The 26136-nt window shown below is 41.5% G+C and overlaps 1 protein-coding gene across 3 annotated transcripts in view; it reads right to left on the bottom strand.

The window, feature by feature from the left end:
- The window catches only part of dcp1b (decapping mRNA 1B), a 70707-nt gene that overhangs the window by 13600 nt on the left and 30971 nt on the right, over positions 1-26136 (bottom strand). For all 3 annotated transcript variants that reach the window (XM_063058029.1, XM_063058028.1, XM_063058030.1), the window contains exons 4-5: positions 15375-15441; positions 5722-5839 (exon numbers count right to left, since the gene is read on the bottom strand). In XM_063058029.1, the coding sequence (XP_062914099.1) occupies positions 5722-5839; positions 15375-15441 (185 nt within the window). The remainder of the gene's footprint in view (positions 1-5721; positions 5840-15374; positions 15442-26136) is intronic.

Raw genomic sequence — 26136 nt, 5'->3', positions numbered from 1 at the left:
AAGTCTTTTCAAACTCCCAATAAAATATAGCTGCTGTCATGCCTTCTAAGTAACTGCATCAATATGTCAAGCCCAGGATAGATCTTCGGAAATGTTGTTACCCAGGAACTTGAAGCTGCTGATCCATCAATGAGGAATGGTGTGTGTTCCCTCGACTTCCCCTTCCAGAAGTCCACAATCAATCTCTTACTGACATGGAGTGCAAGGTTGTAATAATTTGATAAGGATTGGACATGAAAGTGGTACTCCATATAGTACTCCAGAAATGAACTATTATTGTAAACACAAAATAATCTGCAGATGCTGTGATTAAAGCAACATTTTCAGTACGCTGGATGAACTCAGCAGGTCGGGCAGCATCAGTTAGAAAAGATGAGTCGACGTTTTGGGCCGGAACCCTTCGTCAGGACTGAAGAATAAAAGATGGGGAATGATTTGAAGAATGCTTATAGCTTCAGTTGAAAGACTAGTAATTTGAAAGAGTTCATCCAGCGTACTGAAACTGTATTATTGTACTTGCCGTTTTTAATGCAGTAACTTGATTTGTTCATCTGTAATCTTGACTATTTAGATGTGGTAACTCATTCAATTTCTTTCCTTCATGCCTGTAACACTCCTATATTAACATGCACCACACCCTTTTCACCACTCCAATATATGTCACCTGCAACATTTCATCAGTTTTTTTTCATCATACTAATTATTACTTATCCCTATAGATCATTTTTACTTTTTGATATTTTCATATCACAAAAAATTTCTGGCACGGAAAGAGGCTATTTAAGGTGTGTCAAAACGTATTTCCATTTTCCTTTACTAGGTCCGTACTTCTGCGGGTCACTGCTCTTCATATAGATTTCCAAGCCTTGTTTATGTGTGAATAGGTTTCTGTCTTTACCATATTTTCAGAGGTGATGAGTTTTGGAGCTTACCACACTGTGGGTGAAACAAAATTCTTATCTCACCTATAATCCTTCTGCCAGTTACGATGTCTATGCCCCCTAGTTTATGATGCACATCACGAGTGGTGTCGCAACAACAACCGTGCACTCAGCATCAGCAAGATCCAAGGGCTTCACGAGGGAAGTTGAGGGAACACAATACTGGACACCCAAGCTACTAAAGGGATAATAAAGCAAAGGTGAAAATGGACAAATATTTACAGAAATGTTTCCATTATTGGTTTAACATAACGTTCAAGAAAGATTAAATGAGCCAATGATAGCTTCAATGGGAAGGAGAAAAGCAACGGCAAGTTCATTTTTTGCAAGGATAGAAGAATAAAAAGAAAGCTTTTACTTTTGGTTTCATATCTAAGGAAGCATACACTTACCTCAAAGGTAATGCACTTTAGATTAACTACACTGAAACAAGAACATAAGAAATACCCAAGAAAGGCACTGGGTAGAATAGTTTTATTCAATTAAGTATATAAAAAGTAGGGATCTCATTAACAAGCATGGGGGCAGGCTAGCAGTTGAGAGATTGTTCCAATGGAATGGAGTCAAGAATTTGCCTCAGGATAAAGAGTGTATTCTCAGACATTTGTGAACCTTTGGATAATCTATCTCTGATATCTATGTATGCTCAGTCACTGAGTGTAAGTAGTAAGGGTGACTGGTTAAAGCATGAAGTTATATGCATAAGGAAGGCTAGCCACATAAAGAGAGAGAGAAACCAAGTGGGGAGAAGGAGTCCAACACAAGGGTTTGGTATGGAAAATACACCAAATCATTAGATTATTTGCTTTAGATTATATTTTATTTAATATATTACCAGTTATTTCCCTACTGAATTATTTGATATTTTTAGAACAGCGATATTTTGGTGTTGAGAATGACTTGTTTTCATTCCAGTTTTGAGTAGATAATGTCTCCTTTAGAATACTTTTAACAAGGAGTGGTAGTTGCACACAAGTTATTAGTTGAAGTTAACAGAAAAATTCTTGGTCCAATGTCAAGGAAGTCAAAGATAATTGGAGACAATTCCCTATGGCAGACTTAATGCATGCTCATACATGGATAAAGATACACATTCCATCTTACAGCTAGCATTCCACCTTCAATCTTACATCTTACAGTTTACATACCACCAAAAGCTAACATTAATGAGGCACTCAAGATACTAAATGCCACCATCACCAAACAAGAAACAGCCCACCCCAACATATTTCAAATCATCACAAACAAAATGCTGGAAAAGCTCCGCAAGTCAGGCAGCATCTGTGGAAAACAGTACAGTCAACATTTCAGGCCGAGACACTTTGATAAGGACTGAAGAAAAAAAGGATAAGGAGTAGATTTAAAAGGTGGGGGGAGGAGAGATAGAAACACAAGGTGATAGGAGAAACTGGGAGGGGGGAGGGATAAAGTAAAGAGCTGGGAAGTTGATTGGTGTAAGAGATACAGGGCTGGAAAAAGGGAGAGTCTGATAGGAGAGGACAGAAGGCCATGGAAGAAAGAAAAGAGGGGAGGGAAGAAAAGAGGGCATTATGTGCCCCCCCCCATCATTCTCTCACCCTATCTCCTTGCCTGCCCATATAACCTGTAGCATCAGGAGTTCCAAAACACTTGATCACTGTTATACACGATAAGGGAAGCCTACCACTCCATGACTAGACTACATTTCAGGAAAACTAATCACTTGGCTGACCTAGTCCTACCTGCATACAGGCAGAGGCTAAAGAGAAAAGCTCCAGAGATAAGGACAACAGGAGGTAGGCACGAGGGGCAGAAGCAGATACAGGATTGCTTTGAGTCAGTGGATTGGACTGTGTTCAAGGATCTGAATCAATAAGCCACGGTTCTCATAGACTTTATAAAAACAGTCGTAGATGAGTGTCTCCACAAAATCATTCAGTCTTCCCCAGCCAGAAGCCCTGGATGTACTAGGAGATCCATAATCTGCTAAGGCATTCAGGGCTGGCAACAAAAAAGATGAGAGGTCCAGGTATGATCTTTGGAAGGCCATCTCATGTGCAGTGTGGCAATGTAGGGCTTGAATGCTATTAACCCCTACAAAATGAAACCAAGCGATATAGGTGACAACAAGCCTTCATTCCTTGATGAACTCAATGCCTTCTATGCTCACTTTGACTGTCAAAACATGGAGGAATCCACGAACTCCCACAGATCCCAATGACCCTGTGATTTCAGTCTCTGAGGATGATGTGAGAACATCCTTCAGGAGGATGAACCCACAGAAAGCATCCAGCCCAGATGGGGTACCTGGTAGAGTACTTCAGGCCTTTGCCGACCAACTGGCTGGATTGTTCACTGATATCTTTAAACCCTCATTTCTGCAGTCTGAGGTAACTACCTGCTTCGAGGAGGCTTTAATTATACTACTGCCGAAGAACATAGTCAATGACTATCATCAAGTTGCTCTTACATCCACAGTGATGGAAGTGCTTTGAGAGGCTGGTGATGAAACATATCAACTCCTGCCTGAGAAGTGACTTGGATCTGCTCCAATTTGCTTACTGGCACAACAGGTTCGCAGCAGATGCCATTTCATTGGCTCTTCACTCAACCCTGGAACATCTGGACAGCAAACATGCATATATCCGGATGCTCTTGATCCGCTTAAAACTAATCAGCAAGCTTCAAGACCTTAGCCTCAATACCTCCTTGTGCAATTGGATCCTCGATTTCCTCACTTCCAGACCCAAGTCAGTAGGGATTGGCAAAAACAAATCCTCCACAATCTCCATTAGTGCAGTGCACCACAAGGCTGTGTAGTTAGCTCCTTTCTTTACTCAATTTATACTTGTGACTGTGAGGCTAAGTGTAGCCTCAATGCCATATTAAAATTTGGTGACGTTAGCTGAATCAAAGGTGGTATTGAATCAGTATATAGGAGAGAGATTGAAATTGGAGCCCAAACAACACTACTTACTCAATGTCAGCAAGACTAAGTTGCTGACTAATGACTTTGGGAGGAGGAAACCAGAGGTCCATGAGCCACTCCTCATTGGGGAATCAGAGGTAGACAGGGTCAGAAAATTTTAATTCCTCGGTGCTATAATTTCAGAGGATCTGTCCTCGGCCCAGCACTCAAGTGCAATTTTGAAGTAAGAAGGACAGCGCCTCTACTTTCTTAGAAGTTTGTGAATATTCAACATGTTATATAAAACTTTATCTTTTTTTTTATATAGATGTGTGCTGGAGAGTACTTTGACTGGTTGCATCACAGGCTGGTATAGAAACACCAATGTCCTTCAATGGAAAATCATAGAAAAAGTACAGCCCAGTCCATCATGGTAAATTCTTTGCCCCATTGAACACATCTACACAAAGTGCTGTTGCAGAAAAGCAGCATCCATCATCAAGGAATCCTGCCACCCAGGCCATGCTCTCTTCTCACTGCTGCCATCAGGAAGAAGGTACAGAAGGCTCAGGACCCAACAGCACCCGGTTCAGGAGCAGTTATCCCTCAACCATCAGGCTCTTGAACCAGATGAGATTACTTCACTTGTCCATTATTGAACTGTTCCCACAACCTAAGGACTCACTTTCAAGGACTCTTCATTTCATGTTCTCAATAATTATTGCTTATTTATTTATTATCATTAATGTTTTTCTGTTTTGTATTTGCATAGTTTGTTGTCTTTTGCATATTGTGGTTTGTCTGTTCTGTTGGGTGTGGTCTTTCATTGATTCTATTGCGTTTCTTGGACTTACTGTGTATGTCCGCAAAAACATGAATCTCAAGGTTGTATATGGTAACATATATGTACTTTGACAATAACTTTGCTTTGAACTTTACAGCTGCTCTTACAGATCCCACTCCCACTTGCACTGGCACCCAACGTGAACAGATGGCAGATTCTTTAAGTATGTTGTGAATTTTACATGTAATTCTCTGCCTAATAACTGCAGATTTTACAAGCTAGAGAAGCCCAGTGAGCTTTTAAAAAGATGGTATATACAGAGGACCAGTGAGCTTAAAGGAAATGGAAAGAAAGAGGTTGTATGAATTTAAGGACAACACAGAGGTCCATAATTTAATATGAGGGCGGAAGACAAGAAGCCCCATCAGTCTGATTTACTGCATGCACAGTATGATGCTCCCAGTCGAATCAGATGCACCTGCTTTTGCAAGATTTTACAACCCGTACTACATTCAGCACTCGTCTGTTCAGGTTACACTTTGTGTGTTTCTACTGTCTTAATACTTCCCCACTATAAAGTTATACTACAAAATTTGGTGGAAGTTGTGTCATACATCAATATTATTACAATAATCCTTACATCCACACAATTTAAAGGGATTGATTATCTGTGGTGAAAATGAGCAAAAATTAAGCATAGCAGGTATCAGGGTGCAGTAAAAGGAAATAATTTTCCAAGCCAGATCCATAGGAATTGAGAACTTGCAGGAAGATTGAGATTCAGGTTATTACTTGGTAAGCATTATTTGGCCATCATTAACTGTCTAGGTCAATAAAGTTCAGCTTTGCAAACTGAGACTCCTGCAATGCCAGACCATGAAACACTTTGCAGATTTAACGCATGGCATTTATAGGAATGGTTATCATGCTGGCTACATATTGTACTAGCTACTTTTGTTTTACTCAGTGATAGACTGATCAGGAAAGGTAATTGCCTGCAGCTGGAAAACAAAATAAACATTTAATTCCAATTCTATTTGTGAGCCAAAACTACTAAGTATTTCCACCTTATTTTACTTGGATCTACAATTAGTATTAATCACACTCACCTTATTATACTCATGTTCAGCTTTGAACAACATCTGTACTATATCAACAGCTTTGTTGTTACTACAGTTTGGTGATTCAACTCCCTGCTGGGCTTTCAACTGCTCCAGCCGAGTTAAACTGTTAAAGAGAAGAAGGAAACAAAACATGTGATAACATTTAAACAAGACTGCATACATTCATTTTCAAAAGTAACATCATATACTTGATAATAATTCTAAACCTGTTCCAATGTGCATCAATGAGAGGTTTTAATTTATTCTTAGTTCTTGCATAGAAGTACCCAAAAGTTATCTAATTTCGAGGTATATACCTCTTTAGTCATGGTTCTCAGATGAGCATAACCAGATTACTTCAACTATAGATTTTCCATGCATTTTTCAACAAAATCTAATCACCAGTCAGTGACGTCACAAAATACCAAACCACATCAGTGGCCACACCACATGCTATTTATCCAAGCTCCTTGAGCTACAAGTAACAAGCCTAAAAAGGCACCTTAAAACACCATTTCATAGGGTCCCAACATTTGTTTTATGCATGGCCCCTCAACAACATTATACTGCAAAAAGCCCAAAAGGTCCATAAGCAACAAATTAGCCTTTGTACTCTTATCATTTAGATATACTTACCAGCATATTAATTATTGAACAATTAGTGAAAGCAATCCAGTATTAAATAATTTTATTTAGAAAGGCTGCTGAGCAAATTGAAGAAATATTTAAAACAGAACCCTATTCATTTTGCAAACAGATTTGACACAGGCTTTCTTACAAATCTGAAGAATGCATCATTCCTTAATTTTTTTTTAATTAACAAACTTTTTTTTTGTTTTTGTAACCCAAAGTGCAGTAAAACTCTGAAAATCTAATATAGATATCCAACATGGCACACTACTGGACATTAATTATATTACTATGCCAACATATTTGAAATAATTTATTCTGATCCTTGCACAGTATTAGCATAAATTTTCCAGTGAACCAAGTTGAAAGAGAACACAGGAACCAAGGGAGTGGAAAGAGAATGTAGGAACTGGTGCCTTGATGATTGAACTGATGACCATCAATTAGAAAGCAATGCAGGAACCAGGCCTGGGAGAGTTGAAAGGAGGAATGACAAACATCACATACTGAGTCAGATGCCCATTCCTTTTAGATATATGAATTGTCAGATGGTGGATTACTGGAGTTTTACTGTACTGCCTAGACCTCTACAGCAAAATATTCAGGCTATGCAGTGCATGCTTTTTATTGAATTGCAACCTCTGACTGCAGCAGTGAAAGATTGAAGATGTCATTGAACACTCCCAGTTGGTTTTCAGTGCCCCATCAGGTACACCATCAGGGCCTGATGCCTTGTGAGGGTTCACCCTCATGAAAGATGTTCTGATGTCGGCCTTTGAGATAGAGATCTCAGGGTCACCAGATGCTGCAGGCATTCGCACAGGTGTAGTTTTATTCACCCTTTAAAACGTACATTAAAAAGATATTCTCATCTGGGAGTGAACCATCACAGCCATTCATGATATTAGGTTTCACTTTGTAGAAAGTAATAATGGCTGGCAAGTCCTGAAGGAGCTGACATACGTCAGATTCAGTCTCTAACTTCAATCAGAATTGTTTATTACCCTTAAAATAGCCTTCTGTACTACTTGTATAGTTCTGGATCACCAGTCTTGAATGCCAGAGATCTAGCTCTCAGCAGACTGTGCATCTCCTGGCTCATTCATAGCTTTTGGTCTGGGTATATCCAGTATTTTCTCAAAAGCACACACTCATACATACATGTCAGAGTTCAAAGTAAACTTATTATCAAAGTACACATATGTCACCATATCCAACAATGAGAATCATTTTCCTGCAGGCATACTCAATAAATCTATAATGGATTTAATAACTATAATAGAATCAATGAAAAACCACACCACTTGAGCAGACAATCTGTCAGCGAGGAGCTAACAAGCCATTTCCAGAGAAGCCCAGAAAAGGGTGCGGTGGGGGGGGGGGGGTGGTGGTTTCACCAAAGGCCGTATCCACTACTTTTTGTTGGATTCTCCACTGAAGGGCATTGGTGCTTCCATACCAGGCTGTGATACAACCTGTCAATATACTCTCCACCACAAATCTTATAGAAGTTTATCAAAATTTTAGAAATCCTGCCAAATCTTCGCCAACTTCTAAAGAAGTTCTCGATTGAGTCGTGACAACTGTGGCGTATTTATTCAGATTCAAAGATGAATCCCTGAATATCGTCCAGTCCAGTGATTCAAATCAGTCATGTAAGCGCTTCTCTACCTCCCTTGACCATATTTTCTTGGTCCTATACACTGGTGCTGTGGTCTTTAGTCTCTGCCTATTTGCTGGGAGCAGAAGTACAGCCAGCTGATTGGACTGTGGGTGTGGGATGGCATGGTAAGCGTGCTTGATAGTGGTATAAAAGTGGTTAAGTGCTCTTGTTTCCATAGATGGTATGTTGGTGGTAGTTGCTCAGAGAACTCTTCAAGCTGACCTGGTTGAAATTCCTTGCAAGGCATCAGGGCTCACTATTTCGTACACAGCAGTCCCTGACATCCCTCTGCCTCTGCAATCTTGCTCTGAGGTCTTCAAATTTATTTTCCAGACACTGTACATAGTTGGGAGTGGGAGATTTAAAGCTTCTGCGTTTTAATCATACCTGCAAACTAGCGCATCTTCCCCACTTCCATTTTCGAGTATTGATAGATTTTTTAAAATGTCTTACAATGATGTTGCTTACTGAATTACCCATATTGTGTTTAGTTATAGTAGTCTTAAACTGGAACATCTAATAATTCCCATCGGAGCTGCACCCAAAGAGCCGCCACTTATTGGCACCATCTTGGGAAAACAGCAGCATGAGGAGCAATACATCAAAATAAGCAGAATCTCAAAAGGTAATAATCTCTAAGTTCTCACCTGAGCCTCATAAAAACAAAACAAGGAGCAAACAGAAATAAACAAGCATAATTTGCATAAAGCATGGCTGCAGGATGATGTTGATTGGGACTTAAATATTTTACAAAGCCAGGAAAAGTTGGAGAAGTCTGTTAATTAAAGATGGTGTTTGCTCAATAAAAAGGATTGTCCCAAGTTTGGGAAAGTAGAATATAGAAGCAGGTGGGGTAGAGACAAGAAATAATAAAGACAGGAAGTCATTTGTAAACTCATTTGTGAGAGTGGTGTGGAGATCCCCTAAAAGTAATCACATGGCACCACAGATTATAAAGAAAGAAATAATGGAGCTTATCAGAAAGGCACATCAATAATGATGATTAACTTTAATCAACATATAGATTGGAAAGGTAGTCGAGATGAAGAGTTCTTTGTGATGGAATTAATTAATAATCTTATCATGCATGCCCTGCTAAATACCAGTCATAATAATTCGGTTAAATTTTACAGTCCTTTTGAGGGTGAAAGAAAAGGTCCAAGACCATTATTTTAAATTTAATTAAGAACAATAAAGAGGGTAGAATTAGCTAAAATGAACTGGCAAATTAGGTTAAGGGATTAGTCAGTGGAGGAGTTGCACACAGGCAAGAGCTCTTCCTGAAAACACAAGACAGCTGCATTCCACCAGGAGAAAAAAAATCCCATGGAACCAACCCACCACCTATGCTTAAGAAAAAGTTAAAGATTGCAGCAATATCAAAGAAAATGCAGAGTGGCTGGGAAGATAAGTGATGCACTGGTTTTAATTTTCCAGAATTCTTTAGATATAGTAATGGTTCCATCAGATTGAAAATCGAAACTCCTTTGTTCTAAGCTATTACAGCAACGTATTTGAAAAAGTTCAAGGTAATCAGACCGTCAACATGTTTCTGTGGAACTCTTTGAAGAAGTAAGATGTGCTGCGTATACAGGAGAGAGAACCTGTGGATACATTATCTTTTATTTCCAAAAGGCATCTTAAAAAGTGTTGATCAAAGGTTATGGCTGAAAATAAAAGATCATGGGAGATAACATTGGATTTGGTACAACAGAGCAATTGGAACAGATAGAATGGTTAGTCACAGGAAACTGATAATAGGATTATTTATGTTTCAGTTATAAAGAGTATTGGTAAGACCACTTCTGGAGTACTGGGAATATCTTCTTATTTAAAGGATACTAATGTGTTGGACACAACTCAAAAATGGTTTACTAGGTTAATATCTGGATTGTGCAGATCTTGTGAAGCAAGAGTGCACAGGTTAGGCATCCATTTCCTACTTAGAAAAGTGAGAGGGGACTTGACCTAAATATAAACAAAGGAGTCTTGATCAACACACACAAAATGCTGGAGGAACTCAGCAAGTCGGTCAGCATCTATGGAAGGGAATAAATAGTTAACATTTCAGCCGAGACCCTTCACCAGGACTTAAAAGGAGGAGGAAGAAGCCAGTATAGGAAACCAAGGGGCCATCAGAGGATGGATGTGCAAATTGCTCAATTAGAACAGACATTAGGCAATATTATTTCTCTAAGGGTCATAAACCTTTGGAAATATTTCTCAAAGGGAAATGGAAGCAGAGGTTTTGAATATTTTGCAGTAAAGCTGGATACTTAAGCTAATGCATGAAAGATTATTACAGGTAGACTATGTAGCAGAATTGATGTAGGGAGCAGACCAGTTACAGCCTTTTTAAATGCTTGGCCATGAACACCCAGTATAATTGATTACTGAAGAACATCACTGCAAAGAAATGAAGACTGGATTGCTGCTGGCATCACAATGGACCTGATCTTATGTGAATCAATCAAGAACAGGGTGGTGGTGATCAAGTGGAGGAAAGGGAGAAATGCTAACAGTGTCTTATAATTTAAGTTTAATTGCATTCATATAGCATCTTTAATTATCACCAAGCATCACAAAATGCCTTAGAGCTGTAACGTCCTGGGAAAGGTTTCACTGCTAATGTAATGGTTTCTCTGTAGCAGCAGTGTTTGAGTTATGACTGGAAATAACGGGATCTTTGGAATGTGCGATGTCCAGTGAGGGGAGGTTTTTCTTTCTTGCGTGCCCTAGAGCAAGGGATTCGCAGGCTTTTGTTCAGCAGGAGATGGAGCGAGAAGATGCCAGAACAGAGAGGTCATAGACTACAGGATGGAGTGGACTTGGAATGGAGTCGGGAGTCAATGATGCCCGGGGGAAATCGATGGAGAACGAATGGACAGACAGGAAAATTGTGAGCTCCAATGTGAGCATTAGACTGTTTCCTTAAAATGGGCCCTTTTTCTTTTTGTTTTCTTTACTAACCCTATAGTCAAATTAAGAATTATAAAACTCAATCGTTTAATTGCATATGGTGTACCGTTTGTTATTTCGTGGTACTGATTTGTAACAGGGGAAAATATCACACAACATCCACACAAACGAATTTCACCAGTTCAGCGGGGGCAGTGACCGTCTACCCTAGACTAACGCAGCCCGCAGAACCCTGGGGTGACAGAGCCAACAAAATACAATTCACAATTGTAATATTGAATGTCATGTTTTTAACAAGAGTACCATAAGCTTGTACAAACAATCGTGAAACGTCCAGAAAGCTGATTAAGTAGTGTTGGTTACCAGTACATTGAGAAAGTATTACTATGGGTGATTGAACCTCATCTGAAACATAAATGTTTAAAATGGGAATATTGCCAATAATGAAGTTTGCACATTCTAAAATCTTTTGTTGGCTGTGAACTACAGACATTTTCTTTATGGAATACCTATTCAAATGCCACACTCATTTTGCTGAGTGCAGGTGTCAGTGTTTCCAGCTGCCTCAGCTCAAATCGAATCGATTTTCTAATAAGGCCTTAAAATGATATTAGCCCTTTACTTCTACATGTGAAACATCTGTTTCAATCGATCTTATTTGCCATATTTTATACTTGTAACTTTGGAGTTTGGTACACTTTAAATCAAAGAAGACAGCATTCATGGTGAAAAAAAAATTATACAATGGTCCAGCAACGTGTGAAGCTCACCACACTTGCTCTCTCTTCTTAGTCCTCAAAATGGCTGGAAAAGAATAGTTCATTTCAGAATCAAAATCAGGTTTAATATCACTGGCATGTGACGTGAAATTTGTTAACTTAGCAGCAGCAGTTCAATGCAATACATAACCCAGCAGAGAAAAATAAATAAAATAATAATATATAAACAAGTAAATCAATTACATATATTGAATAGATTAAAAAAAATGTGCAAAAACAGAAATACTGTATATTTTTTTAAAAAGTGAGGTGGCGTTCAAAGATTCAATGTCCATTTAGGAATCGGATGGCGGAGGGGAAGAAGCTGTTTCTGAGTTGCTGAGTGGGTGCCTTCAGGCTTCTGTACCTCCTGTCTGATGGTAACAGTGAGAAATGGGCATGCCCTGGGTGATGGAGGTCCTTAATAATGGACGCTGCCTTTCTGAGACACCGCTCCCTAAAGATGTCCTGGGTACTTTGTAGGCTAGTGCCCAAGATGCAACTGACTAGATTTACAACTGACTAGATTTACAACCTCCTGCAGTTCCTTTCGGTCCTGTGCAGTAGCGTCTCCATACCAGACAGTGATGCAGCCTGTCAGAATGCTCTCCACAGTACAACTAGAAGTTTTTGAGTATATTTGTTGACATGCCAAATCTCTTCAAATTCCTAATAAAGTATAGCCACTGTCTTGCCTTCTTTATAATTACATCAATATGTTGGGACCAGGTTAGATCCTCAGAGATCTCGACACTCAGGAAAGGTATTTCAAAGGTATATAATAAGCAGAAACCCTAGTCATACTCATAGTCATACTTTATTGATCCCGGGGGAAATTGGTTTTCGTTACAGTTGCACCTTAAATAATAAATAGTAATAGAACCATAAATAGTTAAATAGTAATATGTAAATTGTGCCAGTAAATTATGAAATAAGTCCAGGACGAGCCTATTGGCTCAGGGTGTCTGACCCTCCAAGGGAGGAGTTGTAAAGTTTGATGGCCACAGGCAGGAATGACTTCCTATGAAGCTCTGTGCTGCATCTCGGTGGAATGAGTCTCTGGCTGAATGTACTCCTGTGCCCACCCAGTACATTACGTAGTGGATGGGAAACATTGACCAAGAAGGCATGCAACTTGGACAGCATCCTCTTTTCAGACACCACAGTCAGAGAGTCCAGTTCCATCCCCACAACATCACTGGCCTTACAGATGAGTTTGTTGATTCTGTTGGTGTCTGCTACCCTCAGCCTGCTGCCCCAGCACACAACAGCAAACATGATAGCACTGGCCACCACAGACTCGTAGAACATCCTCGGCATCGTCCGGCAGATGTTGAAGGACCTCAGTCTCCTCAGGAAATAGAGACGGCTCTGACCCTTCTTGTAGGCAGCCTCAGTGTTCTTTGACCAGTCCAGTTTATTGTCAATTCTTATCCCCAGGTATTTGTAATCCTCCACCATGTCCACATTGACCCCCTGGATGGAAACGGGGTCACCGGTACCTTAGCTCCCCTCAGGTCTACCACCAGCTCCTTAGTCTTTTTCACATTAAGCTGGAAATAATTCTGCTCACAGCATGTGACCAAGTTTTCTACCGTAGCCCTGTAGTCAGCCTCATCTCCCTTGCTGATGCATCCAGCTATGGCAGAGTCATCCAAAAACTTCTGAAGATGACAAGACTCTGTGCAGTAGTTGAAGTCCGAGGTGTAAATGGTGAAGAGAAAGGGATACAAGACAGTCCCCTGTGGAGCCCCAGTGCTGCTGATCACTCTGTCGGACACACAGTGTTGCAAGCACACGTACTGTGGTCTGCCAGTCAGGCAATCAAGAATCCATGATACCAGGGAAGCATCCACCTGCATCGCTGTCAGCTTCTCCCCAGCACAGCAGGGTAGATGACATTGAACGCACTGGAGAAGTCAAAAAACATGACCCTCACAGTACTCGCTGGCTTGTCCAGGTGGGCGTAGACGCGGTTCAGCAGGTAGACGATGGCATCCTCAACTCCTAGTCGGGGCTGGTAGGCGAACTGGAGGGGATCTAAGTGTGGCCTGACCATAGGCCGGAGCAGCTCCAGAACAAATCTCTCCAGGGTCTTCATGATGTGGGAGGTCAATGCCACCGGTCTGTAGTCATTGAGGCCGCTGGGGCATGGCGTTTTCGGCACAGGGATGAGGCAGGACGTCTTCCACAGCACAGGAACCCTCTGGAGACTCAGGCTCAGGTTGAATACATGGCGAAGTACTCCACATAGCTGAGGGGCACAGGCTTTGAGCACCCTGGTACTGACACCATCCGGTCCTGCAGCCTTGCTTGAGTTGAAACATTTCAGCTATCTTCTCACCTGTTCAGCTGTGAAGCCCACCGTGGTGGTTTCGTGTGGGGAAGGGGTATAGTCATGAGAGCAGGGTGGGGGACTGTGAGGAGGGGTAGGAGGGGAGAGTGGAATATGTGCTGGTTGGGGGCCGACAACAGATGGCTCGTGTGTGGGATGGGCAGGGGCCACAATGTCAAATCTGTTAAAGAACAAGTTAAGTTCATTGGCCCTGTCCACATTGTCTTCCGCTCCTCTGTTGCCAGTTTGCCGGAACCCATTGATGGTCCTCATCCCCCTCCAGACCTCTCTCATGTTGTTCTGCTGGAGTTTCCACTCAAGCTTCCTCCTGTACCTGACTTTAGCTCCCTGATCCTGGCTTTCAGGTCCCTCTGTATTGCCCTTAGCTCCTCCCTATTTCCATCTCTAAACGCCTTCTTTTTAGCGTTCAGGATGTCCTTAATTTCCTTTGTCACCCATGGCTTGTTATTTGAATAACAAAGGACAGTTCTTGTCGGAACATTGCAGTCCACACAGAAGCTGATGTAATCAGTGATGCACTCTGTGAGCCCATTAATATCCTCTCCATGTGGCTCACAGAGTGCCTGCCAGTCTGTCACCTCAAAACAACCCTGGAGCGCCTCATAAACCTCCTCTGACCATTTGCTTACTATCCTCGAGGTTGCAGGGTTACTCTTCACCAGAGGAACGTAGCAGGGTTTTAGATGCACCAGGTTGTGATCTGACCTTCCCAGTGGGGGGGAGGGGATAGGAGCTGTATGCAGCCTTAACGTTAGCGTACATCAAATCCAGAGTCCTCTCCCCTCTGGTTGTACAGCTCACATACTGCGTGAAGTTGGGCAGTGTTCTAGCCATGGTAACCTGGTTGAAGTCACCCGAGATGGTAATGAGGGCACTCGGGTGCTGGGTTTGTAACCTGGCTATGATGGCGTAAGTGATGTTACATGCTGACGTCGGGTTGGCAGAGGGAGGGATGTACACAACAACCACAATTGCATGTGAGATTTCCCTTGGCAAATAATATGGCCGGAGTCCAAAAGCAAAAAGTTCAATAGCCGGGCTACAGACACGTTCCTTGATCGTAATATGCCCAGGATTGCACCATCTGTTATTTACAAGAACCACCAGCCCCCCTCCTTTACGTTTACCGCTCTCAGTGCAATTCATGAAATACCACTTCAGTGTCCTGCTCATAAAATAACACAAGGCTGCAGCTGCACTGTTCATGTCACAAAGTGTTGTATGGCATGGAAAATGCACAGAACTGACTTAATTGGAAGCAAGTCCAGTATGTAAAAGCATGCACAATTAAACAACTTTGCTTACATTTGAAAAAAGGTTTTCTGACACTTACTTTTTCATAAGCTCTGTAATCCTTTGACACTCCGCTTTTTCATAGAACCAGATCCCATAGATAGAAACTAAAATTAAAAATAAAGCCTGCATTGGATAATGTATAAGATTAAGTTTATTTTTCATTTTTCCCTACTTAGTTCAGTGGCAATGCTCACATTAAAATCACATCACAGTAAATGCTGAAAATGAACATTACAAATTACTAGTAATGAAATAATATTTTTTCAGCAATGCGATTGCAGTGCAATTGTTCTACACAACTGTGCAGAAAGATATGTCAGTTTCTTCACTGGCAAACATCTCAGAAAAACTTGTTTTATTTTAAAACGTGAATAACTTACGGAAAGTGGATAATATTATCCATCTCTCTCAAAATTTGTTTTGTTAAAAGAACAGGCTCAAAACTGACATAATTCACCAGCTTGTTGTTGAAACCAAACATCACTAAATGTTCAGGGATTTAATTGGGAATGGTTTATTTTCTACAGAAAGAAAACCTGTTCTATTTCTTATAGCTCATTTGTCAAGCAAATTTAGCAACTTTTCAAAGACCAGCACAAACACATTAGCTTCAAACACCAGGAATGGTGCAGAAAGTATATTGGGCAGGTTCTGAACAAGAGTATTTCAATCCCCAGTGTGATCAACAAGCTTAAAATGTACCCTTCAATGCATTAATGAAAATTACAGCATACTTCCTTTGAAAAATAAAGTAACCCATACTGCATGTGGTATAGCCAAATATCTCTCCACCCATTCTCCAAAAGCACATTTATTTGAACAGTTTCCCATGAATGTTAAGACAGACCTATAAGACTGAAATTGCAAATAACTGGATGTCAGATGGTTCTATAGATGGCATATATACCATCTAAAACGTACTCATTGCATTCTTAACAAGCATTAACATGCCACACCAAATTTGTTAAAGAATTTATTTTGTTCTTGAATGGTATCTATTTCCATTTTTTCCAACTCGCTGATATGATCATTAATCCAATGAAAATTCTATACCAACATCAAAATTTAAGACTAAATGTTTTACTTCAGTATTTATATAAACTGGATACTATAACAACAATATTGGGATTTGTGTAGAAGTGAACATCAGAGGTTTTACATCAACTGATGAACAAGCTCTATTATTGTTCACAATAAAGGCAATTTCTGATATCTTGCACCTTTATTTAATCTCAACATCCTTCCAAATTTAAAAAAAGAGTAAGGATGTCATTTTGTTGCTACAGATTACATTTTATATTAATCAATCCATTATTTAAAAAAAAACTCATGCTTAAACTGCAACCATCATATTAATACCAAGGAATGCGCATTTCATTTTGTAAATGAGCACACCGTGTATCAGAATGCACACTTCAGGTCTCTTCCCATTTTACAATACAAAGTCTGAATCTAAATTATAAAAAGCAATCATGTAGTGATTTTTCTAAAGAAATCAGAAAGTCCATATCACTGGGTAATTTGATTATCACGTCAACAGTTCATTCCCTTGCTCTCCGCATACTTATCAAATAATTCCTTCAGAAGAATATCAAGACATCTTGTTCAGATTTGCTGAACAAATTATTTTTGTGGTGGTAATGTGACTGGAGGAGGGGTAAGATGAAAGGGCTGGGCAGAGGGGAGGGAGAGGGAGGGTGGGGGAGGAGAGTGGGAACGCGAGAAAGAGGAAGAGTGAAAATATTCTTCAAAAAGGCTTCAGTGAGAAAGCACAGGCGAGAATTGGTAAGGTCTTATTTTTACTGTTAATTCTTGACTCAGTGTAGACAAGATGGCAGTTAGGGCAATGCAACGCTCCTCCTACACTTTGTGGGAACTTCATGGTCTCCCTGATGGCTACATCTGTGGGAAGTGCAAAGTCCTACTTCAATGTTCAAAGTAAATTTATTATCGAAGTATATATATGTCACCGTATACAATCCTGAGATTCATTTTCTTGCAAGCATACTCTAAATCCAATAACCATTATAGAAAAATGGCAAAAACAGGGCGGGCAACCAGTGTGCTAAAGGCAATGAACCGTGCAAACAGTTTTATGATAATTTTAGTGAGGTGATCACACCCAAGCAGCTAGATGATGATCACCAGAAATAAAGGTAGTGGGTAGTCAGTGCAGGGTTTTTCCTGTGATCATTCCCTTCAGTAACAGATATACATCTTTGGATACTGTTGAGGGGTTGTTTTTTACGGGGCTAGCAGCAGTAATCAGATCTCTGGCAGTGTAACGGGCTCTGAGCCTCACGGATGGAGTGCAATCAAACAGTGATAAGAGATTTAATAGTGAGGGAGAGAGCCAGGAGTTTCTTTAGCTGTGGAAAAGATGCCAGGATGGTTCTGCCATCTGTGTGCCAAGGTCAAGCATGTCACTGAGTGGCTGGAAAAATGTCTTGAGGTGGAAAATGAATAACCAGAGGTTGTTGTACACATTGATACAAATGACATCAGCAGAACAAGCAATGAGGTCCTGCAGAATGGGTACAGGGAGTTAGGAAAGAAATTAAAATGCAGGACCTTGAGGGTAGTGATCGTTGAATTACTTCTGGTGCCACATGCTAGGGAGTCCAGGAACAAAAAGCTAAAATCGGATGAATGTGATGCTCAAGAGCCGCTGCAGGGAGCAGGGAGCAGGAATTCCGGTTATTGAATCATTGGGATGTCTTGTTGGGTAGAGGTGATCTGAACAAGGAGGATGGGCTGCACTTAAGCCTGAGGGGTACCAAAATCACAGTGGGGAAACTTACATTTGCCAGTAAGGAAGATTTAAAATACATTTGCAGGGGAAGATGAGAAGAATGGGTACATGCAGCAATCAAACAGTGTAAACTAGCAGGACAGCTGTTTACAGTAAAACAGCAAAACTGCTTTAAATTGAATCTGTTTCAATGCATGTAACCTAACAGGTAAAGTGGATGAACTAAGGGTGTGGATTACTGCACGGGGCTTTAATATTATGGCTCTAACAGGTATTGACTGAGAGAAGGGCAGGACTGGCAGCTCAATGTTCTGGGGTACTGATGACTTGGGCACAATAGACAGACAGGTAAAAGTAAAGGGTACTTTCTTTTTAATTAGGAGGATTTAAAAGCAGTGCTTAGAGATGATATTCTTGAAGGAACATTTAACAAGGCTCACACATCAAAGCTGCTGGTGAATGCAGCAGGCCAGGCAGCATCTCTAGGAAGAGGTACAGTCAACGTTTCGGGCCGAGACACAAGGCTATTGGGTTAGAACCTTTAAAAAAAAGAGGATGGTCACCTTGGTAGGGCACTATGATAGAATCCTGAGATTGCACGTAATTGTGAAAATAGGATAACGTTAGTGAAATATTTCAATCTTCCCAGTAATAACTAAGCCCCTGAGTATGAAGGACCTGGATGGGCAGAATTGTGCTATATCCAAGATAGTTACCTCGCACAATATAAAGTCATGGAAAAGTACGGTACAGAAACAGGTCCACGGCCCATCTAGTCTGTACTGAACCATTTAAACTGCCAATTCACATCAACCTGCAACAGGACTATAGTCCTCCATACCTCTACCATCCATGCACCTATCCAAATTTCTCTTAAACATTAAAATCAAGCTCACATGCACCATTTGGGCCGGCAGCTCACTCCATACTCTCACTAACATCTGACTGAAGTTTCCCCAACATGTTCCCCTTAAAGTTTTCACCTTTCACCCTTAACCCATGACCTCAAAATATAGTCCCATCCAACCTCAGTGGAAAAAGCCTGTTTGCATTTACCCTATCTATATCCCTCATAATTATGTACACTTGTATAAAAATCTCTCCTCAATATTCTACATTTCAAGGAAAAAAATCCTAACCTATTCAATCTTTCCTTATAACTCAAGTCCTCCAGTCCCAGCAACATCTTACATCTTTCCTGTAGGTGACCAAAGACTGTACACAATACTTCAATTAGGCCTCACCAATATCTTAAATAACTTCAATATATCATCCCATCCTGCACTCAATACTTTAATTTATGAAAGTAAATGTGCCAAAAGCTTTCTTTCAACCCTAATCGACTATTTACAATGACACTTTCAATGAGTTATGGAGTTGAATTTCCTATTGCACTCCTCAGTGCCCTACCATTCACTATGTAAGACCTACTCTGGTCGGTCCTAGCAAAGTGCAACACCTCACACTTGTCCGCATTAAATTCCATCTGCTATTTTTCAGCCCATTTTTCCCAACTGGTCCAGCTCCCACTGTAAGCTCTGATAGTCATCCTCACTGGCTACTACACCACCAACCTTGGTGTCATCCACAAATTTGTGGATCCAGTTAACCACATCATCATACAGAATATAAATAAATATAAATGACAAACTACAATGAACCCAGCACTGACCCCTGCGGTACTCCACCATGCACAGGCCTTCAGTCAGAGAGGCAACCATCTACTATCACTCTCTGGTTTCTCTCACAAAGCCAACGTCTAATCCAGTTTACACCTCGTCTTGAATGCCGAGCAACTGAATCTTTTTGACGAACTTCCCAAGATGGACCTCGTCAAATGTCTTTCTGAAGTCCATGTACACAACATCCACTGCCTTCCCTTTTGGTAACTTTCTCAAAAAACTCTACGTAAGATTGGTTAGACACGATCTACCATGCACAAAGCCATGCTGACTATCCCTAATTAGTCCATGTCTATCCAAATACATATCTGGTCTGTTCCAATAACTTCCCCAGTACCGATGTCAGTCTCACTAGCCTATAAATTCCTGGTGTATTTTTAGAGCTTTTCTTAAACAGGGGAACAGCACTGGATATCATCCCACAGTACCTCTCCTGTTGCTAAGGGTGATTTAAATATCTTTGCTAGGGCCCCTGCAATTACTTCACTTGCCTCTCACGGGGTCTGAGGGAACACCTTGTCAGGCTGTGGGGTTTTGTCCTCCCTAATTTGCCTCAAGACAACAAACACCTCAACCTCTGTTAACTGTATAGAATCTCTGAAGTCAATGCTGATTTGCCTCACCTCTACAGACTTTGTGTCTGTCTCCTGAGTAAATACAGATGCAAAAAATCCATTTAAGATCTCCCTCACCTCTTTTGGCTCCAGGCATGGATTACCATTTTGTCCTTCCAGAGGACCAAGTTTGTCCCTTGCACTCCTTTTGTTTTAACATATCTGTATCTTGGGATTTTCCTTCACCTTCTTTGCTAGGACTACATCATGACTTATTTTACCCCTTTGTTTCTTAACTGTTCTCTTGCATTTCTAAGTATCTCATTTGTTTCTACCTGCCTATATCTGATATGCACCTCTTCCCCCCCTCCCCCCTTAACCAGGGCATTAATATCTCTTGAAAACCAAGGTTCTCTAACCCTGTTATCTTTACATTTTATTCTGACAGGCACATACATGCTTTGTACTCTCAAAATTTCACTTCTGAAGGCCTCCTACTTACCAAGTCCACCTTTGCCAGAAAACAGCCTGTCCTGATCCACACTTGCCATATCCTTTCTGATATCACCCAGATTAGCTTTTCTCCAATTTAGAATTCCAACCCACGGACCAGGCCTATCTTTTTGCATATTTACTTTGAAACTTATGGCATGATCACTAGATGAAAAGTATTCCCTACATAAACTTCTGTAACCTGCCCTGTCTCCATCCCTAGCAGCCGATCAAGTATCAAATGCTCTCTTGTTGGGACTTCTACTGATCAAGGAAATTTTCCTGAACAGATTTGACAAACTCTATCTCATTCAGTCCTTTTACAGAATATGAGTCCAAGTCAATATGTGGAAAGTTAAAATCACCACTAGAATAACTTATGTTTCTTGCAATAGTCTGCGATCTCTCTACAAATTTGTTTCTCTAAATCTCGCAGACTGTTGGGTGGTCTGTTATATGGCCTCATTAACATAGTCATACCTTTCTTGCTCCTCAGATCCAGCCATAATGCCTCATTAGACGAGTTCTCTAGTCTGTTCTGGCTGAGCACTTCCATGAGATTTTCTCTGAACAGTAATGCCACCCGTCCTCATTTAAACCCCTTACCCCACTATCACTTCTAAAACAATGGAACCCCAGAATATGGAGCTGCCTGTCCTGTCTCTCCTGCAACCAAGTCTCACTAATGGCTACAATATCATAATTCTATGTGTTGGTCTATGCCCTGAGCTTACCTGCCTTTCCTATGAAACTTCTTGCATTGAAATCTACGTGGGTCACAACATTAGTCACACCATGCTCAACTTTTTGATTCCTGTCCTTATTTGAGGACTTAACAACATCTGTCTCCACAACCTCTCCAATATCTGCTCTGGCACTCTGGTTCCAATCCCTCTTTAACTTGAGTTTAACCCCTGCTCCCATGCAAACCTTCCCATTAGGCTATTAGTCCATCTCCAGTTCAGGTGCAAACCATCTCTTCTGTATAGGTCCCACCTTCCCTGAAAGAGAACCCAGTGTCCCAAAAATCTGACGCCCACCTTGAGAGCAAGGGTAGCAATCCTGAGATCACAACACAGGAAGTCCTGACCTTTAACTTAGCACCTAATTCCCTGAACTCACTTTGCAGAACCTCATCACTCTTCCTACACATGTCATCGGTACGTACATGGACTATGACCTCTGGCTGTTCAACCTCCCACTTAAGAATGCTGAGGTGATCGATCCGAGATGTCCCAAACCCTGGCACCCAGGAGGCAAGATACCATCTGGGAATCTCATTCTCGTACGAAGAACCTCCTTTCTGTTTCCCTAACTAATGAATCCCCTACGACCACAGCTTGCTTCTTCTCCTCCCTTCCCTTCTGAATCACATAGCCATACTCAGTGCCAGAGACCTGAGAACTGTGACTTTCCTCTGCTACGTCATTCCCCCCCCACCCCCAACAGTATCCAAAGTGGTGCACAGTATCTGTTGTTGAGGGGAACAGCCACAGAAGTACTCTGCACTGGCTCGTTAATTCCTTTCCCCTTCCTGACTGTCACCCAATTTTCTGTGTCCTGCACTTCTCAATACGTCCTATCTATCACCCCTTCAGCCTTCTGAATGATTCAGAGTTCATCCAGTTCCAGCTCTAACTCCTTAGCATGGATTGTTAGAAGCTGCAGCTGGATGCACTTCTCGTAGGTGCAATCACCAAGGGCACTAAAGATCTCCTTGCCTTCCCACATTCCACATGAGGAACATTCAATTATCCTGCCTGGCCTCTCTACTGTTCTAACTGAGCAAAGATAAAGAGGGAAAAACAATAAACAAACATATAGAACCAACTTGGGAAGGAGCAATATTGGACCTTGTTAAACAGGGGCAATACTGGACCTTGTTAAACAGGGTGGGTCTAGTAGCTAAAGTGGTAGTTGGAAAGCTCTCTGTAACCACAATTTTATATTACTTTCAAAGGAGGTATGGAAGAAAGAGAGGGTACTGAACTGGAGCAGAGCCAACTTTAAGTGCATTGGAAACAAAAGGAATTCTGCAGATGTGTTGTTTAAGTGCATTGGGCAGGATCTAGCTGAGACTAACTAGGCAACGCTCTTCAAGGCAAATGGGAGGTTTTTAGAAGTATCATATAAGAGTCTCAGAACTGCATTTCTAGTTTGGGTGAAAAGTAGACAGACCAAGTTCAGTGAATCCTGGCTGATGAGAGATAAGGTCCCTGGTTAGGAAAAAGGAAGACTAATACTCTTTCAGCAGCTGGGTAATGAATGAGTAGCTTAATGAATATAAAACGTTTTAAGAGTAGGCTTTACAGGGAAATCAGGAGGGCAAAAAGAGGGTATGAGATTAATTTGGCAGTAGGTAGCATTAAAAATAATCCAAAAAGGTCCTTCAGTTACTAACAGTAAAACGGTGACTAGGGAGACTAAGTCCTCTTAAAGACCATTAGGGCCACCCATGCGTGGAGCTGCAAGAGATGGCTGAGATTTTTAATGTCTGTTTCTCCTGTTTACTAAGGAGAATAACATGAATTCCAAAGAAATTGGGATAATAAGTAGTGAGGTCTTGGATCACATGCTTATAACAAGAAAGAAGTCATTTGCGGTCTTGAAGCACATTAAGCTAGGCAAATCCCAGAGCCTGACCAAGTGCAGCCACCAGAAATTATGAATGCCAGGGAAGAAACTGCAAATGCTTCTTTAGAAATATTTGTTATCATTACCCACCCTCTAGTCTTCTGAATCTTCACCAATAGCTAGTATTGTTCCAATGTTCAAGAAGGGTGGCAAGGATAGGTCAGTGAACCTTACTTCAGTTGTAGGAAAGTCAATGGAAGGAATTCTGAGGGACAAGCTCTATAATTACATGCATGGTCAGGAATAGTCAACATAATTTTAGGCATGGGAGGTCGTAATGTCCAATGAATCTTTTAGAGTTTTTGAAACAGTACGTAAGGGATAGGATGAAGGTAGGACAGGGCAAGTTGTCTTATATTGAACCTGACAAGGTCCCACATGAAAAGCTGATCTGAAAGATTAGGTTGCATGGGATTCAGGGGAAGCTAGCAAAGATGGAAAGTAGTGGGATGGATGAATATGAATGTGGTATTATTAGAAAATTTTTTGATTATACTAAAGTAGAGGGTCTTGTTGATAGTGTGGCAGGTTACAGTGAAATACAGAGATCTTGATCAATGGCAAATGAATTTCAACTTGGATAAGTGTGAGGTTAGGCATTTTGGACAGTAGAATGCAATGTAAGATGTACAGTGAATGGCAGGGCACTGACGAACATTGTGGAACAGAGGGGTACCAGTCGCTACACGGAATCCAGGCGTGAACTCCGGAAAGCCATTAAGGGCGCCAAGAGGCAATATCAAGCCAAGTTGGAAGCCCAGGCTAACCAAAGGGATACCAGTAGACTATGGCAGGGTCTAAATGGGATCACTGGGCGCAAAGAAAAGGCTGGGAATATCAATAACTGTAGCGCTTCTCTTCCTGCCGAACTTAACGTATTCTACACAAGATTCGAACAGAAGAGGAGCATCCCGCTCCCTCCGGATGAACCGGACCTGGTGGCATTGTGATTCATCGTCACCGAGGAGGACGTTAGAAGGGCCTTCCTGAAGATAAATCCAAGGAGCGCAACAGGCCCAGATGGCCCCCTGGGACAGGTTCTCCGGGCCTGTGCAAGCAAGCTAGCTGGAGTGTTTGCTGACATCTTCAACTGCTCTTTGCTTCAGTCTAAGATCCCCTCATGTTTTAAGAAGGCAACGATAATCCCAGTGCTGAAGAAGAGCAAGGTGGCATGCCTGAATGACTATCGACCTGTGGCTCTGACATCAATTGCTATGAAGTGCTTCGAGAGATTGGTTACGGCACACATCAACCACAGCCTACCGGTCAACCTCGACGCTTTGCAATTCGCCTACCGGAGCAACAAGTCAACGGCAGATGCCATCTCTCTGGCCCTACATTCCTCCTTAGAACACCTGGAGAATAAAGACTCTTATGTAAGGCTCCTTTTCATTGACTACAGCTCTGCCTTTAATACCATCATTCCAAATAAACTGATTCCTAAGCTCCAGAACCTGGGCCTTAGCACTCAGATCTGCAGCTGGATCTTCAACTTCCTCACAGACAGGGCACAGGCTGTTAAAATAGGGGACAAACTCTCCTCTACAATCACTCTGAGCACCGGTGCCCCACAAGGCTGTGTACTCAGCCCCCTGCTGTACTCACTGTACACCCATGATTGTGTAGCAAAGTTTCCATCAAACTCAATATATAAATTTGCTGATGACACAACAATTGTAGGCCGTATCTCGGGTAATGGTGAATTTGAGTACAGAGAGGAAATTAAGAAGCTGGTGGCATTGTGCGAAGACAATAACCTATCCCTCAATGTCAGCAAGACGAAGGAATTAGTTGTTGACTTCAGAAGGAGTAGCGGACCATACGACCCAATTTACATCGGTGGTGCGCAAGTGGAACAGGTCAAAAGCTTTAAGTTCCTCGGGGTCAATATCACAAATGAGCTGACTTGGTCCAACCAAGCAGAGTTCACTGCCAAGAAACATAGAAACATAGAAGATATGTGCAGGAGTAGGCCATTCGGCCCTTTGAGCCTGCACCGCCATTCAGTATGATCATGGCTGATCATCCAACTCAGAACCCTGTACCAGCCTTCCCTCCATACCCCCGATCCCTTTAGCCACAAGGGCCATATCTAACTCCCTCTTAAATATAGCCAATGAACTGGCCTCAACTGTTTCCTGTGGCAGAGAATTCCACAGATTCACCACTCTCTGTGGCCCACCAGCACCTTTACTTCCTGAGAAAACTAAAGAAATTTGGCCTGTCCCCTAAAACCCTCACTAATTTTTATAGATGCACCATAAAAAGCATTCTTCAAGAGTGCATCACAACCTGGTATGGAAGTTGTCCTGTCCAAGACCGAAAGAAGCTGCAGAAGATCGTGAACACGGCGCAGCACATCACACAAACCAATCTTCCGTCTGTGGACTCACTTTACACCGCACGCTGTCGGAGCAGTGCTGCCATGATAACCAAGGACATGACCCACCCAGCCAACAGACTTTTCGTCCCTCTTCCCTCCGGGAGAAGATTCAGGAGCTTGAAGACCCGTACGGCCAGATTTGGGAACAGCTTCTTTCCAACTGTGGTAAGACTGCTGAACAGATCCTGACCCGGATCTGGGCCGTACCCTCCAAATATCCAGACCTGTCTCTCAGATTTTTTGCACTACCTTACTTTCCATTTTTCTTTTTTCTATTTATGATTTATAATTTAAATTTTTAA

This window comes from Mobula hypostoma, chromosome 9 (assembly GCF_963921235.1).
Source record: "Mobula hypostoma chromosome 9, sMobHyp1.1, whole genome shotgun sequence".
Taxonomy (NCBI): Eukaryota; Metazoa; Chordata; class Chondrichthyes; order Myliobatiformes; family Myliobatidae; genus Mobula; species Mobula hypostoma.
Note: the sequence above shows the minus strand (reverse complement) of the source record. Positions and strands in the feature narration are given on the sequence as shown.